The 19,413-nt window shown below is 39.3% G+C and overlaps 1 protein-coding gene across 4 annotated transcripts in view; it reads right to left on the reverse strand.

Moving 5' to 3' along the window:
- The window catches only part of LOC311253302 (voltage-dependent L-type calcium channel subunit beta-4-like), a 78,765-nt gene that overhangs the window by 11,777 nt on the left and 47,575 nt on the right, over positions 1 to 19,413 (reverse strand). For 3 of the 4 annotated variants that reach the window (XM_084347174.1, XM_084347171.1, XM_084347173.1), the window contains 6 exons: positions 16,629 to 16,799; positions 16,331 to 16,453; positions 16,055 to 16,182; positions 4,002 to 4,078; positions 3,518 to 3,537; positions 1,084 to 1,164 (listed from right to left, as the gene is read on the reverse strand). In XM_084347174.1, the coding sequence (XP_084203300.1) occupies positions 1,084 to 1,164; positions 3,518 to 3,537; positions 4,002 to 4,078; positions 16,055 to 16,182; positions 16,331 to 16,453; positions 16,629 to 16,799 (600 nt within the window). The remainder of the gene's footprint in view (positions 1 to 1,083; positions 1,165 to 3,517; positions 3,538 to 4,001; positions 4,079 to 16,054; positions 16,183 to 16,330; positions 16,454 to 16,628; positions 16,800 to 19,413) is intronic. The other variant, XM_084347172.1, reaches the window with a different exon arrangement.

Raw genomic sequence — 19,413 nt, forward strand, 5'->3', positions numbered from 1 at the left:
GCATAGGAGTTGTTGTTTTTATTGTTAAACAACCACCATTGATGATGAAAATCTTTCTGACGTGACTCAGAGAGAAAAGTTCATGGACAAGGTAATGTTTTAGGTTAAGTCACATTCACTGACTTCCATACTTATCTTGCCAGAGTCACAGCGACCAGAAGCCCACAGTTATCTTGAATAAAATTACAGAATTTTTCCTGTGTTTTTGCCTGTATGTGGTTGAGGTGTTTTTGCAGAGGCTGGCCAGGGATATCCTGGTGGCTGGAGCCCTTGTTTCTCACACACCTGCAGCTCATCTACTCATCAGTCTTAGCTTAAGAACAGTCGCCTTCTCTCCACTTGCTGCCAGATTGTTTCTGCTTGTTCATTCTCAGTGCCACAACCTCAGCCTTCACCGCCCGGTACCGTGAGCCCCAGCTGCACCACCAGCCTTGCCTCCCACCTGAACCACCACCAGCTACCTTATCTCCTCAGCAATTCATTAAATTCCTTTTTTCCATTTCCCCTGTCTCGTTGACCGCTTTTGGGTCCTAAGTCAAACTCCAAACTGTAACATCCATATCTTAATTGTCTCCTACAATTAAAAATCCAAATCTAACATGTCTGCGTCAGTTTATCTACACCTCCTCCAATGAGGATTAAAAGCTCTTGCCTTCCCCTCATCATCTGTGTACATCATGACAACTATAGCAATTTTTTTCTAATATTTTGTTATTCCTTGTACAGAATACATTTAGAAATGGTTATGGTAGCAATCAGACGTTTACTTTTCAAATAAATCTTCCAATTACACATATTTTTACCCAACCTCTGTTTTTTGTTTTTTTGTCAGTCTGGCTAAGTGGGTTCGGACAAATCACAATTAGCTGCCCCAACAGCAAACACTTCTTTTAGGGGATTCAAGGGAATCCTTTCTAATTTTGTCCATGTTGCACTGGTAAACATCACATGTAAAAATCTGTATTTTCAGAGTGTCATTTAAGGATGCTGCAGCCGTGCTATTAATGGTGTTTAAATAAATATCCTTATAAAGTTTAAAAAGTAAAAGCATGTTTTTGATTTTCTTTCCAACCAAAAGCTCACCTCATAACCCTTGAGCGATGGTCCCACCAGCACTACAGGCCTCATGGAGGGAACCACGTCATATGGGGGGATGTGCTCCGTCTGTTAACACGAACACATTTTATCAGTGGCAGTAGACTCATCACAAACTAGACAGTTACAGTAGACAGCTGCAATGGACTGCTGAGTCAGCTGGCCTTGAATTACAATCAGATGTGGTAAATGGTGTCTTGCCGTGGTGAGGCATGTAGCAAATGATACGGTAACTTGTCAAAATGTAATGAAAACAACATAACAAAAATGAATGTATTGATGTAATTATTTCCTGCAAAATATTTTGACTGAGGTTGTTACATTTTTCTGATAATGAATCACATATAGTATCTATATTTTCAATAAATCAAGGAATTAATACATGTTCTGTCAAGTTACTTCCTTCAAAGCTTTTGTTGTATTTTCCAACACATTTAAAGGAACAAGTTATTTCATCTTGACCAACTAATAAATTCTCATTTGCTACATAGATGGATGGATATGATGGCACTGAAAAATACACTGAAAAAACTACAGTCTAACCAGTCAAACACAATACCCGACCAAGCATCACAATAAGAAGTAACACCATGACACTGTACCATGCCAAAGTGGTAATACTGGACATATTCATGTAAACCGATTCATTTACATACTTTAACTTACTTTAACTTTTAGATCCAAAAATGAATAACTTATAACAAAAAACAACTTAATTATTTGCCAAGGAGATTATGTTTTTGCCCATGTCCATTTGTTAGTTGGTTGGTCAGCAGGATTCCATAAAAACTACATTTACATTTACATTTAGGGCATTTAGCAGATGCTTTTGTCCAAAGCGACTTACAATAAGTACATTTGTCACAAGGAAGAATCCACAACATATTACTGTCGATAAAGTACTGTAAGAATGAAAAAATAGAAACAATTTTCAAGCCCTCATCTGAGCAAAGTAGCTGCTATTTATCAAGGATACCTTAAGTACATAAGTGCTATGATTTAAGTGCTAAGGGCAAGAACATACAAGTGCATATACGTTTTTTTTTTTTGGAGTCATGCTATGCGGGGTAGAGGTGAAGTCTGAACAAGTAAGTCTTGAGTCTTTTGCGGAAGATGGCGAGTGATTCTGCTGTCCTGACATTGGTCGGGAGTTCGTTCCACCAATGAAGGCGCCAGAACAGAGAAGAGTCGGGACTTCGCTGAGCGACCTTTGTTTGCTCTCAGCGATGGCCGGCCAGCTGATGTAGTGGAGCGAAGTGCTCGCTATTAAGTACTACTGAACAGATTTCCATAAAACTTAGATGGAGAATGGGTCTTGGCCAAGAATATATCCTACTGACTTTTGGTGGGAAAAAGGACAGATCCAGGAATTATTTTCTTTAATGTTGCTAGATAGGGAGTTTTTCCAACATTTTCATACATTTCTCAAGGAATAATACATGGATCTTGATGAAAAAATCAGGCGTATCTAGGTCACTAGTATCTACGAGCGAGTACACTGATGCAGATCTGAGATCTGGATATGGGTGGTTCAAAATTTAGGGCTATCAAGTTCGATATTGAGTTTGGTTAGATATTGAGGCCTGATTGAGTTAAGGGACTGTAGGGCCTTGGCAGAGGTATTCCCTCTACTGAGTGCCACTCTAGTTTCTAATTAAGGACTTGGATTTTTTACCTGGAACTCTGAATCAACACCACATAAATTCACATAGATGTTTTTGAAGTAAAGTATTTCTATGCTGTAAATTGAATAGTATTTCACGTTAAACATTTAGTGTTAAGTGTAGGATTCATTTGCTTTCTTTGCTTCTATAGTGGCTAAAGGAATCTTTTTTGTCATGAACCGTCATACTTTAAAGGTAAGCACTTATATTGATTTTATTTGGCTCCATGGACTTCGAGCACCACCCTCAGGAAACACATTTTTGTCTCACTTGTGGCAAGGCTCTTGTAGTGTAATAAAAAAGAATAGTTTCACATTTTGGCAAATCAACCTCTTCTCTTTTTTGAGTTGTAGGATGTGATTGATATCGAAACCTCTGGCATGTTTGTGGTAGGCAGATTTGTTTTGCCTGTGGACTGCCAGACTTGCTTTACCCCCTGTTCTTGCTCCTGTAATAGTACATTTTAGTACATAGTACATGTATAAAGCAAGTTGTAAAATACCTACTTCTATCCCCAAAACATTCTCAAAAGTACTAAGTGTGTAAAGGAAGTTGCAGTTATCACACTGGCCACTATGGCACGTTGGCATCACAGAAATGGTGATGATTTGGCACTGTATGCTTCAATAGGGCTGAAGTATTATGTGCCCTGGGATGTGATATGAGGATTCTTCCTGTAGTTCCTGTCCTGTTTTATGATGGTAGTAACACGAGTCTAGTGTATTGTGAATGAGTGGGTTTTACCGTCACCAACTTACCACTTTCTGTTTCTGCTTTCCTGTAGGAGGGGAGAGAAAACAGTGACAGCATCGTCAGAAGCTGCTGCAAGTGGAGGCATCGCCATAATATCTCAGAGACATTGAAACATGCTTCATACAGCATAATTCTTAGCAATTGAAACCTATCAAGGATAACTGGCATTATAAACATATAGAAAGTATTTCTATTGTCCTATGGTTATATTCACAATGTCACATGAGTGCAGTTCAGGGGGGTTCATTGTCTTGTCGTTGGGTTCACACTGTGGTAAGCCCCAGTCTCAGAGCGCCTGCAGTCCTCAACTGGAGGAAGAGGAGGATCATGGGATAATGTACCAACAACTCTACGCAGTGAACTTATGCTCTATGCAGAGACATGGGAAGGCTTTAGAGGCTTATTCTCTCTATGTTGAGATTCTGGAGGCTTGGCTCTAAGTTGGAAGCTGGCTATTATTGGCCCTCTCCCCCTGTCTGATGTTCTCACCTGCAGAGGATATGAGGGGTCGGATAGAGGCTGATACCTCATCCTCTACACTGGAAGAAGAGTTCCCTCCAGACTTACTGGAAAAGACAAGAGGGGATAAAGAAAGACAGAAACACATCAAGGTATTAATGTGGAAAATGTAAAAAGTAAAAAGTAAAATAAATATAAAATAATACATTAAATTGCTAAGACTTTTAAAGTTAGAGTTCAATTCAGTGGAACGAGGAAAGGTGCAAAACATGGGAGAAAAAAGTTGATCAGCAAAAGGGTACATTTGTGTTACAAGATATGAAAGACCACAAAAAGGTAGGAAAAACATGGTGCTTCAACTCAGACAAGTCAGTGTATATGAGCTATCAACTGCAAAATGTTCACATCTGATTCATTGTAATTATTATTTTGGTGGGTGATTTAATCTTCCATTTGACATCACAAATTGCATTGGTGTCAACACAGGGTAGAGAGGCAGCAAATCCTCTGATGTCAGCACTTGGTGGCCATATATGTAAATATTTTCAGTTACATTCACAGGTACATGAAGACCTTCTGTCTGTAATTATAAAGTGTAGGGCTGGGATAACATGTCGTCATCATTGCTTACGTCAATAAATCAATTTGCATGAAGTGCATCGCAAGAAACAAATCTTTATTTGCATGCTCTATACTTTATATTAGGGCTGTCAAGCAATTAAAACAAATGATCTAATTAATTACACGCTTTATGATTAATTCATCAAAATTATTCTCACATACCAGTATATACTGTAAGCATTTCAAATGTAAAAATTCCTTGCTGTATAGATTGCTCCTGTCAACAGTTCCATCTGGGCATTTTTTGAAGCACCCTGTGTGTGTGATATTTTTAGGATCTTTCCTGACAATGTATGTAATTTTTGACAAATATCTTAATTTTGTGTTAAACTTAAAAATAAAACGAAGCTGTTGCTGAAATGGAATGGACTACAGTAGAATCTGGGGATTTTATGTCATCCACCAAGCTTGGCCCCTGGTGTTTCAAGAGTGGCATGGCTCCTTTAAAGAATAGGGCAGTTTATATTGAGTGAGTTGCGAGTGAGCAGATGGAAAGTTTAGCAGTGAAGTTGTGGCAGTAAATGTACAGTACACGATACAGTTTGCCCATGAATAAACTCTGCAGCTCCTTAATACACAAGTAGACGTCATGTTTGAGTGACAGCTATGGCTATCGCTATGAGGGGAATGTGTTCAGTGACGTCAAGTCAAGGGGTGTCATAGAGCATGATTGATATGATATTGACAGCCCTACTTAATATTTATAAGCTTATTATATTCATAAGCTTGATTTATACGTCTGTGTACATAGATGCATGCCCTGCACCAGACATGTCAAACTCAAGGCCACATCCAGCCCGTGGTACAATTATGTCCGGCCCGCGATAAAATATCATATGTCCATATCTGGCCCACCGGTATATAAGACGTACACCATTGATACTACAAGTCCCAGAATACACTGCAACAGCGAGCATGCCTAGACCAGCAAGCCCACCTGCACCTTCCCCCCACTTTATTGTCCATCCGAGGTCAGAAGTCAACGACGCTCATCACTTTTAAATGCAATTAAACAAGCCTCCCAAATAAATGGCCAAACATAAAGTGGACTATGAAAACAGAGCTTTCAAGACAGGTGGGAGGCAGAGTATCTGTTTAACTGTTAAACCAGTTTGCCTTGTTTGTGGAGCTGGCCTGGCCATAATTAAAGAATATAACATAAGACGGCACCATGAGACAAAACCAGGACAAATACAAGCAAGTGGAAAGACAGCAGAAGGACTCTAGTGTCACAGCAGACTATGTTCACAAAGGCAAAATCACAAAGTGAGGCTGCCGTGAAAGCTAGTTTTGTTGTGGCCGAAGAAATTGCTGAGTCAGCCCGGCCTTTTACAGAGGGGGAGACAAAAAGCAAGCATTTTCAAATAAGCTTAAGCAGAAATACTGTTGCTGATCGTGTATGTGAGCTTGCCACCAATTTACAAGAACAGTTGATGAAAAAAGGGAAAAGACTTCATTGCATATTCCCTTGCTGTGGATGAGAGCGCTGATGTGACTGATACTGCACAGCTGTCAATCTTCATCCTTGGAGTAGACTCCAGTTTATGCATTACAGAGGAACTTTTGGGAATTAAATCAATGCATGGCACAACCACGGGAAAAGACAAAGATATTTGAGGAAGTATGTAAATGCGTGAATGAAATGAAACTGCCTTGGGACAAACTGACGGGACTGACGACAGATGGAGCACCTGCGATGTGTGGTGCAAAGAATGGATTAGTGGGGAGGGTGCGGGAGAAGATGCAGCAGGAGAAATGTGCAGGTGACCTGACAGTTTATCACTGCATCATACACCAGGAAGCGCTGTGTGGAAAAGCTTTCAAAATGGAACATGTGATAAGCACCGTAACACTTACGGTTAACTTTATAAGAGCTAAAGGCTTAAATCACTGCCAATTTCAGTCTTTTCTTGAAGAGATAGATTCTGAACATGGCACTGTGCCCTATCACACAGAGGTGCGATGGCTAAGTCGAGCGAAAGTGCTTAATAGATTTTTTGAGTTGCATGAGGAAATCTGCCAGTTTTTGGAAAGCAAAGGGAAAGACACTACAGAGCTCCAGGACGTGAAGTGGCGATGTGAGCTGGTGTTTTTGTGCAACATAACTACTAAACCTCCAGCTTCAGGGACAAGGACGTGTGATCACAGACATGTATGATGCAGTGAGAGCTTTCCAAGCAAAGCTGCGCCTGTGGGAGACTCAGATGCAGCAAGGAAACGTCCGTGTTGCCAAACACACCGCTCTCCCGACAGCGCAATTTGCTGATAAACTGGGCGCTCTTGGCACAGAGTTCATGGGGCGATTTTCCGACTTTGCAGCTCAGATATTTAAATTTGAACTATTCAGCAATTCATTTGAAGTTGATGTAGAAAGAGCACCTGTAAACCTCCAAATGGAGCTGATAGACCTCCAGTGTAATAATACACTCATACTAACTACACACAGACTCCAAGCTTCATCCCTGCAACGATGCCTCTACTCCGTCTACATGCTGCTCAAATGCTCTGCATGTTTGGAAGCACATACCTATGTGAGCAGCTTTTCTCTGTGATGAAGATGAACAAAAACCCACAAAGGAGTCGTCTCACTGATGCACACCTTCACTCCATCTTGAGGGTTTCCACAGCCCAAAACCTAACCCCAAACATTGATGAACTGGCATCCAAGAAAAGGTGCCAAGCATCTGGCTCTAGCACATAAATATGTTTTCCTTCTGCACTTGCATCCAATAGCCTGTTTATCCTGTTGACTCTGTTTGGCCCTCGACATAGTCCTGTTTTTTAATTTTTGCCCTCTTTGTGATTGAGTTTGACACCCCTGCCCTACACCATAGCCTACACCATAGCCTGATGTGCATCTCCCCTGACATGTAACTGCACGTCACAGCGACACGGACTACATGACTTTGATTGGTCTGCTTGGTAGCCTTGCACTTTCCAGCTTCTCCTCTGGTGCTTAGTGGTGACGTTTACACAGAGAATTGTGACCTGTAGTTTCCCCAGTAAACACACCATCCTCTCCAGCTGTTGCAGTCCCTCCTGACCTTGGGCTATGCTTATCCACCCCCCTCTTCGCTGCTGGAGAGCTTCTGGGTGAGAGCAAATGGACAGGCTAGATATCTAAAGGGGCCGGCTGCCCCTCCGTGAATGGCTTGGTAGCAAACGCTGCCGAAAACCAAGTAACATTCAAGCTTGGTGTGTATAGAAAGGCAGCCCTCCCTGCAGACACCCAGCTTACCACTCAGTGAGTTTGAGGGGTCTGTGTGTTTAAAGGGGAAAGTACAGCCAGCAATCTGTTCACAACTACCAGCAACACAGGCGCCAGTGCACATGTATATTAAGTCGTGTTTACTTTCTGTCCACACCACAGCATAATATACTAGACTTATAAACAAGTGGAATGTCTTTCTGTTAGTACTGATTTGCTAATGTTAAATGTTTCTTCATCACCACAATCTTAAAAGTAATTTATGCATCACTACTGCTGTTACTGTAACATTACACCATGCTTTATTTAAAGTTGTTGTTCAGCCGATTTATATCTTCTGTTTATTCTAACAGCCATGTATGAGAAACAAAAATTGCTTAAAATGACCTTACAGTCTGTTGTACAGTCTGTGACTGTTGTTTCAGCCCATTCGTTTCAATTATTTTCCTTGCCCCACACTGATGCAGAAATACATGTACCAGTGATTAGAACTACATATTACTCCAGTAATAACAGTACAACTTAAGTAAAAATACTGATTCTCTAGTTCAGGGAAAGGGTTGCTATGACAGTTAATTGTGTACAGTATGTCATAGCAGTGTGTCACAGCAATTCTTTTGATTATGTGCACAAAGTATTAGGAACCATCTGCCTAACCAGCTAGGTCGCATTACCTCTGCTATGGTGGTTCTATTTCACACGGTGCAAATACATATAAAGTCAATGCAAAGCCAGGCAATGCAAATTACATGATGCAAATAGGTGAAAATATTCAGCTTGAGCAAAAACATTGCATATGTCACAGGGCTTTCCAGAGTGTTTTGTGAGGAGGACTGACCAGACACAGGGGCAGAGCTGGAGAGCTCTGTAGGAATAAACGACCGGAGTCACATCGGATTCTGCTCTGATCCAAAGCCATTTATTGGCGGAAGTAGAGTTTATTTTTACTAACTTAAGTAAGAGAATTGCTGACCTCCACTGTAGGGTATTTATTTGATTGTAATTTGCTTTAATAAAAAAGAAACTAGAGCGTGATTACAAAAGAACTGGAGTCTTTGGTGAGTGCTGTATTCAATCAGAGGCTGAAACTAACATATACACACACACTCATTCCCTTGGTGCCTGCCATCGCTCACTAACATACGGCTAATGTACAGTAGGTTATTTCTGCTGTTTAGGGCGAATAACAACAAATGTTCCCCATGGCAAAAGTCATGCAAGTTGAATATTTGCTCTCAGTCTTTGATTTCAGGTGCCCAGTTCTTAAAGACTGTTAGGCTGTCTGATAAGGTGTATCCTCCACATGTGTTCATGACGAGCAGCACGTGGTGAAATATGCCAAATGTAAGGCTGAGTTCCATACAGAAGTCGGAAATCCCAATTTCTCAGCTGATCATTTACAGTTACAGAAGACCATAATCCAGGAGTTAAAAGCAACCATGAGATTTTCATTTGGATGATATAAAATTTGCTCCATATGCAGCAACTGTCAGCTCTCAACAGAATTGTTAGCAAAGACTGTAGCAAACAGTATTAACTTCATTAAGAGAACTCCAGTCAATTTAGCCCATTTCTCCTTAAACATGCATCTTTGAACATAGTACTTGCAACAAATAAGTATGTTAATAATGGCTAAAACATTTCAGGTTTAACTATGAACTGATTATGTGGTTTCCTCAAGCCATACTGGCTGTATTTGGATGGATTTCTAGTCTTTCATGACATAAAATGAGAGTTTATAAAAAAGAGTGTTATTTTACACACAAAGAAAATTGAAGAAAATAAAAATAATTAAAGAGAAAATAATAACAAGAAGGTTTTTTCCAGAATGTCAGACTTTCTGGCATTTCTGGAATTCAGCATATCTCATACAGGGTTACTATTTTTTGTTACAGTGAAAATGTAGTCCTGTAGTCCAAATGGGGTTCAAACGTCTCTTCTTTTCTGCCAGACATGGTGACAAAAAGCCACAGAAGCCAAGCTCATAAGTGAAGCGCTGAAGAACTCCAGTCTAGTAAGATTAGTATTAAACTCTGCTTTGAGGCATGAGGAAGTGCAAGTGAGCTACTGTAAAAAAAAAAAAAAAAAAAAACTGGCTGACAGAACCTTCAAGAGACGCACAAGGAAACTAGGGGGTTGATAGGACTACTAATTACAGCTATTGAAACTGTTGCACTGGTACAGTCTACATCAAAGTAAGATTCAAAATTTGAGAGCTTATCAAGGAGTTACTGGACAGAATCTACTTTATCTGATTAACTAATTCTGTTGTCTTTATCAGTCCCACCCAGGTCTACTCAGGAACAGTATAGACAGATACTAAAAGTGTTATTGATAACTAAACAGAGCCTCCATAGCGTTAATGAATAGACGTGCTGAGGTCACAAGTCCAAATTCCCATAGTGCAAATTCTTTTCAGACTAGGGCTGCAAATAAAGGTCATTCTCCTTTTTTATGTTAACCAGATGATTATTTTCTCCATTGATCTGGTCGATAGAATGTGAAAAAAAAGACTGACATAAATAATCGACTGTCAGAACTGTGGTTGATTTTAGGGTTATTGCTTTGCTGCCAGATAAATCACTGTCATTCCTAGTATTACTGAGTTTTAGTTTGAGGTTGTTTTTTTTTCCCTCAAAACTGTCAAAATGAAAGAGACCAGTTCTCACAAATACTAGAATATCCAATAATCAGCTTATAAACACCTCACAAAGTATACGTTTTGTTTTACTGTACAATTTAAACTCCAATTTAGATCATTAAATCTCCCAAACTTTCACAAAACAATACAGAGGAAATGACCTCATTGCACCCAATGGTGGCCATTGCCCTGTACAATATCAAACAACTGGTGGCATATTTGGCCATTTTTCAGACAGTCAAAACATTCACAACTCACATGGAATTACATGAAAAAGTTTTCATAAATTACAATTCTATGCAGGGTTTTTCTAAAAACAATGAAAAATAGAAACAAGACTAGACTATAGAAAATAGAAACTAGACGAGACTACAGAAAAAAATATCCCTCTAAATCATCAATTATGACCCACGAGAAGTGTCTGTATCTCGGAGACCTTGCTCTCTACATATATTCTCTTATTTTCTTAGTATTTTGCTGTAGGCCTGTGTGATATGGCTTTTTAAAATAATATTGTAATTTTTTAGGCTATATCACAATACGAGATTTTGAAGATTCCTCAACAGCATTTCATAAATTGAGCATGATATTTTTGAATGCAAGTATTAGAACAAGTAGAACAGTCTGGCAAGTTCAGAAAAGAACATCTCTTTAGGGTAATACAGCCTTTGGAACCAGGAAAAGACAACACTTCACCATCTATCACAATATGATGATATCCAAAATCTATGACGATATACATTATTCTAATATCACAAGGATATAATATTGATATTGTGCCAAGCCTATCTTGCTGTGTTTGGGACGTTTCTACACATCAACCTTTGGGCGATGGTGGTGGACCCCAGCCAATAACAGTGCACAGGGCGTGAGGTTGTGATTCTATATAAATGTTGTAACCAGGTTACATTATTGTGCCTATCTCTCCCCTCTACTCTGAGTCACACACACACACACACACACACACACACACACTGTATTCAGTCAAATTCTGGAGGGTTGTATGGAAGTGTGGGAGTGTTTATTTTTGCTTTAGAATGTAACCGCTGTAAAAAAAAAAAAAAATCTGAAAATTCACTGCTTTGCTGTCATTAACACTGCTCCCCCATCCACTCTGTAGCTTTTTCGTCCACTGTTGCTCTCTTTACTTCTGTTTCAACCACTGAGTCAGGGAGGGGGGGTCAACCTTAAATTGTGTGCATACCAACAGCAACAAACAAATCCTGCATGGTAAAACTTTTAGTAGTGGGGGTAAAACTGTAAAACAATAGCTACATAAAATAATAGCATAATAGCAAATAAATGCAATGAAAAAATGGTTACATAAAGGGTCAAGTTCAGCCAGCGAGCCTGTTCAACTTATCCTAAGGGCTGCTTATTACTGGCGAGCAAGCAACATAGAAAATAATATTTTGCCAGGGTAATCTGTTTCCTAACTTTGGGTGATTTGAAATTGATCTTGTATGTAGTGCTGCACATATAAAACTGTAAACCAACTCCTCTGTATAGAAAAGAGTTTTACATCGCTAAAGTGCCTTTTATAGTTTTTTGCACAGTTGGCAGTATAGCATAAGGGTTGCCAAGCTTTTACCTTTGAGGGTCCAAACTGAAGTCAAATGGTAAGACACGGGCCAAACACCTAATGTATTCTATTATTCAAATTGACCTGCACAGTGTAATTCTGACCACTATGCTCAGATTATGAAAATGTTTTAAAAGTTGGAATGCATTTTTACCTCACATAAAATGTAACAGAATTAACAGGGATCTATATAATTTATTGTAATTAAAAGAAAGAAAAGTTCTGACAGGCAAAATCAAACCTCAAGTGACACGGATTTTCAATCTCTGGCATTTGAGAGGCTTGACAGTTGACACCCCAGCCCCAAGGTCTAAGTCGGGCATTGACATGTAAATGAAAATGCTGACATCTTTACAAATGCAAATCAGGCTAGTAGCGGGAGAGGTTACAACTTTTTCTAAAAGGCTTTGCGTTTTGTTGCTAACGTGTGATAGGCTGGCTCATGAATGTGGCCTGGCTTTAGTAGCTAGCTACATCCGGGTTTTATTTATTTGCACCAAAGCTGTTCTGTGCACCTGGGGATAAATAACATCAGAAGTACGTTTTATATTGATTCAGTCAGGCATAGTAGCCTATATTTGTGACGTGCTCTATCAAAACCAGTCGGATGTTGCAACGGCACATTTCTAGATAACTCTCTTTCTGCCTTTCTGGTGCCAGCGGATATCTAGAAACCTCCCGGCAGGGCAAGCCTTGCAAACGCTTCGCAATTCCACATCTGTGATGTCCTCTGACCGCACTAATATCAAAACAAAACCTACGCCCTTGTCTGTATACTTCATGGCACAGTTCAAACGGGATCAAAAAAGTATTTGTCTCTCTCCATTCACTTACTGTACATACTTATTTTTTCCAAAATTAGGTCCCATGAGGGAAACCAGAAAGGGCGTGACTTTGGCTCTCTATTACATGTGGAGAGGGCCTGCACTTGACTAGGCAGATTGTTTTGGTTATTTTTAAATTCTGTATTTGCTATTTGTGAGTAACACAATTTCTACCTCAACAATACATGGACTGTGTCTCCACTTTACCCAGTTTCGAGGAGATGAAGAGGAAAAGAGGGGGGTACAATCCCAGATCCCAGTCCCAGTTGCGGTAATAACATTTTAGCCATTGCTAACTGCTGAGCTAAAGAGAGAAGCCATGCTAACTGCTAATAGGCTTGTTCGAGATCAGCCAGTCCTGCGCAGAATCGATCAGCAGCAATCGCCGCACAATGCATGCCAGCATACATCTCAACCAAAGTCTGAAACAATCGGAAAACATCTCATGACAGAAAGCTGCCTCAAGCACTAATAGCCCTGCTAAAAATAATCTAGGTTTTCCTGTCAGCCAGAGTCGCTGTATAAATTTTACTCTGCCGAACCAGTACAGTAGGCAAAGCTTCATTTAGAGAAATGGGAAATAGGAAACAGAGCTCTAAAAGTGTCAAGAAGCCATAGCTATCACAGATGAACACTCTTCTCCTAATAGGGTTGATTCACTGTTGGAAACCCTTTTCAGAGAGCAATCAAGAATTATGAGGAAAAACTACTTTCAAAACCTCTCGGCGCACAATGCATGCCAGTTAGATTTGTGTCTGACTTGTTCCTGACTTGCTCTGATGGCATGCACCTGTGGGAAACAGTAATCTCATGGGATCAAGGCGGCTGCAGTTTCTCGAGCCAGGCGCTGCAGTTGCTGTCCACTGACTGCAAACACCTGGCTGTCCCCTGATCTAACAGCTGATTGGTTTACACGTTGACTCAACTACATGATGTTTTATAGACACCTCTTATTTTTGCTGAATTGGAGAAATTTGAATCTTATTTGTCTGATTTTAAAGGTTTAGGCTATTCTGTTAACATAATACATGCTTTGGATTATGTGGAGACTAAATAGCCTACATTCATATTATAAACAGCACACTAAATTCTGCCTGTGAAAGTATTTGACAACACAAAAATGTCTGGTAAATGGAATGTGAGGATTCAGATGTGTAGCCCCAGCAGTACAAATATCTGACGGATCAATAATGAAAACTATTGTCTTGTATTTCTTTCTTTAGTAGTTGACAATTATTGTTTTTAATTTATTTGCGTGGCCATGAGAGGGACAGGTCTGCTCAGACGATTAATAAACAGCAGCAAACTGATATGATACTGATTTAGATGCAAATGTATCTAAAATTGAGGAAAATCAGAAAACAGATATAAATATCGCTTGTGTAGCACTGCGTGCAAACTGATATATGGGTATGATGACATTTTAAGAAATCGATCTAACGGGATGAGGATGTTTTTGTGACTTCCTGTACAGACTGAAGGCTGCTGGAAAACTGTCCGACTTGATGGCAGCTTTTTGGCTCTGCCCCCTGCTGCTTCTGCATGCACTCGTCCGCTCTCCAGCTGAGGCACAGTTCATCTCGAACGAGCCTAATGTTAAAAGCAGACTTGAACAGCGCGTAAACAACTGTGGGATTAGTGAAAAAATCACTTGAAGAAGGGGAGAGCTGTGAGTGCTTGAGCAGAACTAAGTTTAAACTAAGTAAGTTTAAACGTACAGTGGGTAATAAGTTGCTGTCATGAAGAATATAAAATTAACTGGGCAGTGAAAATGTCAATTACACTGAAACAACCGACACAGGTCACACCTTTCTCTGGGCAGAGGTGATTTCTATGGGCCATGTAATGTGGTTGTTTTTATTTAGTTGGAATTGAAACACTTGTGCTCTTATGTGCTAGTGGACCAGAAAATACAGTAACTTTACAGTCTGAGGGTTACATACTGTATATGGTTCGCTATATGCTTTATATATGCTTTATTTGTTTACTTAAGTGACTTTGTCTTGTTGTATTTTAAAGAAAGCTGTCCTTCGACTTGACTGTTCAGAAGGTTAAGATTACAAAGTAGACTACATGCTTCTTGCTGGATAAAAGTACATTTATAGTGTCTGATTTCTTTACATTTTGTTTTCACAGACTGAGGAGGCTTGCTACACTTCATATTTGGTCGAACCTCTAGCTGCAAGTACGGATTTGCTCAATGTAGATGATGATGTCCCTCTATGTAGGTATTTTTTTACTGTGATGATGATAATAATAATAATAATAATAATAATAATAAAAGTAACAACAACAATACAATTATTATTATTATTATTATTATTATCATTATTATTATTTGTCTTTTACTGTGGATCTTTTACAGTGAATTAGCAAAGCTATTTCCTGGAGGGACATCACGATTGATATGATGTCTGATGAGGCGGGTGGCACTTTTGACAGGATGTCTGGGTAAATCATGTGGCACTCATTCTTTCTAACCAGGAGCAAACAAAAGAATGTCTAACAAAAAAAAATGTGTCAAAAGATGGGTGGGAGTGAGTTTTTATTCATTCAATTAAAAAATTTTCATCTCACAAACTTTTCTATGAAATTAGAATCTGAAATAGGCTACTTTATGGGGTCAAGGGGAGAAATTGGATCATGTTACAGTTGCTTCGTGGTGAAGTGGGAGAGTGTAGGGATCAGTTTGGAACTGGGCCTTAATGTACACAGGCCAAGAGCGGGAGACACAGACAGAGGTGAGAGCAAAGTCTGGAGCTGCTGTTGACTACACCTATTGCAAACTTAACTTTTTTTTTTTGTTTTCGTTTTTACATTTGCTTTTTAAAGTGTTGTTATTTTTACAAAAAAAAGCTTGTACTTACAACATGTTGCAAATGTTTTTTTTCCCATTTAATATTCTCAAATATATATATATATATCTATATATAGATATATATAGATATATACACACACACACACATACATATATAGTTTTCAGTAACTGCAGCATTTTGAAATTATACACATAGCTTAAAATTAACAAAATTTATGATGATTGTTGGGTAAAGTCCCAACAGTCAATGGCACAGCAGACGTGCCGTTAATTGCAGGGAATTAGTGAAGTTTTGTGGGCATTCACGGGAACAAAAATGTGTTTTCATGCATTGTTTACTTTACTTAATGAGACAAACAGTGAGATGACTGTGTTTCTCTGTTACTTACCCTTGGACTCGTCCTCTCTTTTGTTCCTGCTGCAGCCGGATGTTCTCTAGCTTCAGAGGGCTGGGGATGAAGCCAATCTCACAGCCCTCTTTCACTAACCGTCCGATCCACCAGTCATTGTTGAACTTCTGAGGACAGTGACATAAAAAAGGAGTTACAAAAAAACAAGAAAAATGGAAAATAAGTAAGTTGATGTTTTGCAGATTTTCGTATCAAAAAAAATTCAGAGAGAAGTATATAGTAGGTGTCCTGTTTAATCAAAAAGTACACAAGTACCTCTTTTATGTGGAGGAAATCCTTAGCATCAAAGGAGATGGCTGTGGCTGGTACTGGAACATCCTCATCCAGTGCACCACAATAGCTGACATTGGTCCTTACAGCAAATGCAACAGGTTTAGTCTGGAGGATTGAAACACAAACTCAGTGAGTTATAGACAATATACATATGCAACTATTACAAATCAGTTAAAATTCATTTTACTGACTTAATGGCTTGAGAAAACATTAACAATAACATCTGTATATAAACATAGCCACAGATGAATTTGGCTAAGTAGCATCACTGGTTGGCTACCTTGGCTCTCTCCAGTTGAACGGTGGCCTGCTGCTCCCTCTCCTGGCGGCTCTGTCCCGGTCCTTGGCTCTGGCTTGGGCTCTGGCTCTGGACCTGGGCCTGCACCTCCCGCTCCTCCTCCAGAGAGACATCTGAGTCTGATGGTCTGCTAGTATATGAATCAGCTGAGCCCTGCAGACAAAAAACACACAGTAGGTTAGTGGAACTGTACAGTAGCGATACAAACTGGCAATGTTAGCATTTCCATCTGTCAATATAGAGTACAGACTATTAATCGTGTGGGGGGTATTGGAGGAATTTGGTCTCAACCAAAGTCTGAAACAATGGGAACACTTCTCATGACAGAAAGCTGCCTCAAGCACTAATAGCCCTGACAAAGGCAGTTAAAAATAATCTAGATTTTCCTGTCAGCCAGAGTCGCTGTATAATTAAAAAATTATAATAATCAAGGTTTTCCTGTCAGCCAGAGTCGCTGTATAAATTTTACTCTGCCAAACCAGTACAGTAGGCAAAGCTTCATTTAGAGAAACGTGAAATAGGAAACAGAACTCTAAAAGTGTCAAGAAGCCATAGCTAACATAGATGAACACTCTTCTCCTAATAGGGTTGATTCACTGTTGGAAGCCCTTTTCAGAGAGCAATCAAGAATTATGAGGAAAAACTACTTTCAAAACCTCTCCATACAGTGAGACACTGTTCCAATATCAGACCTGAAGCCAGGAAAGGTGTGGGCAGATGCACCCAAATGACCAAAATTTTTTGATTTGAGAGAGAGAAAAAAAACCCTTATAGGCTCTGAGGTTTAGACAGACATACGATGACATTGGACATGTTGGTCAAACAATTTATAATTGGAAAGCAAATGAGGTCCACTTTAAAAAGAGTCATGTGACCAAGTTTCGTGGCTCATACCAACTTGCATTGGGAGTGCCAATTCCAGAGTGATGGCTTGGCACTGAATGTAGAACAGGTGAAATGGATGATGTAGAAAAGAGCAGACAGCCAGGAGCGTCTCAGGCAAAGTGGAATTTCCATTCCTGTGCTATCAGCAGTTTGTATGACCACACAGCCAATTTCACACTATCAGACCATTCTGCATGGTGATAGATTTGATCCCTGCTCCCAGAAACAGGCAGATGGATTTTGTTTGGACCAGGAGTTTCATTTTTCTTTAATTTGTCTCATACAAACATTCCAAATGGTTATGAAACGTGACACTGCCACATCGGTGCAATCTATGGTAAGTCAACATTCTGATTTACTAAGTCTAATTATGGGATCACAAAGCGAAATTATGAGATAAATCAAACATCTGGCTTCGTAAAAATTTTGACTCATTTTAAACTTGGCTTTTTCTTTTTTTCTTTTCTTGGCAGAAGTGGGCTTCCATAGAGTAATTCAGGTACCCCTCTAGTGAACTATTTATACTACCCCTGTATTCGCTACTAAAACAATTGACCACTCATTGAAAGACATGGCAAAGTACTAGTTATTTTGTGTTTTAGTTTATCTGGTCACACAATGCAGGTGTTCTTAGCATGAACACTTTAAAAATCATACACTTTACTATACACATACACCTTTATTATACACGTTTTAGATGTTTTCCTGATAATAATAACAGACAGTGACCCCTGTTCTGCTGCATTTTGATGAAAAGGTGCAGGTAACTGAAAGCATGATGATATATGGATCAAAAAAACTGTACATACTGAAGGGAGATGCGTTTGAAATTTATTCCGTTTAATCAGTATATTTGCTCATATTTCAGTGAGAAATGTGTTGTTAATGTGAACATGACATTTTCGCATTAAAACACAACCAGTGGTTGCACCTTCTGCAGAACCCAGTCCCTGTCAATACTTGAATTCTGGCTTTATTTTGGGAGAATTTAGAGTATTTAACAAACGATGCAAGTATGCCATGATCATAGTAACGGCTTTAGAAGTCAGTCAGTTGGATTCTTAATGTTGCTGCTACACGGAAGTCGTTGATCATGTCTTTGAAGGCTGACACTCATTTGTCAGCTTTTTCAATTAACTGATGTTCCTCCATCTCTATTACAAAGTTTGACCACCTCCTCTGCCATTTTAACTTGGTGGCACCAAATAGAAACATGAAGATGACTCATGATTTCAGTGCTCATTAGCAGGATTTCACACCAAAAGAAGACAACATCAAGGTATTAGGCTTTTCCGAATGATTAATGGACATTAACTAAACAGTAACCTAGTGGTTAAGCTTCTTTCAAGCCACTCAGTAAAATGTTACTTCTAAAAATCACGACACAATTTATGTTTGGTATGATTACAGAAGCAGGGATAGCAGAAGGACTCATCTATGTTTTTGAATTAGACAAATACTGTAAATTAACTGGTACTTTTTTCATTCAATTATCTCCCCATTTTGCACAATAGGCCCAGTGAGCATTTTTCTGTTTAAAAGACGTTTAAAAAATGTCTATTGTCACCACTGAAAAGACGTTCACAACTGGTTCAAAAGTGAATGTTTTTTCACTGACTATTTGAAGACAATAATCAAATGTGCAAAGAAATTTGAATGAGTTTTCTTTTAGTCAGACTCCAAGGTAGATGATAAAATATGTTTTTGAAGCAATAAGAACCATATTGACATGAACAAGGGACGAACCAGCAATCTTCTTAATGGCTGGCAAGCACTGCTACGGATTATATGGGTGACACCTCCCGTTTGCCTCTTCAGCCTGTGAAGTTTGCCTCATAACTTGTGATGTGGAGTGGTCACAGCTGTAACGCTCAAAGTACTT

The sequence above is a fragment of the Pagrus pagrus genome (genome assembly GCF_965226575.1).
Source record: "Pagrus pagrus genome assembly, chromosome: 24".
NCBI lineage: Eukaryota > Metazoa > Chordata > Actinopteri > Spariformes > Sparidae > Pagrus > Pagrus pagrus.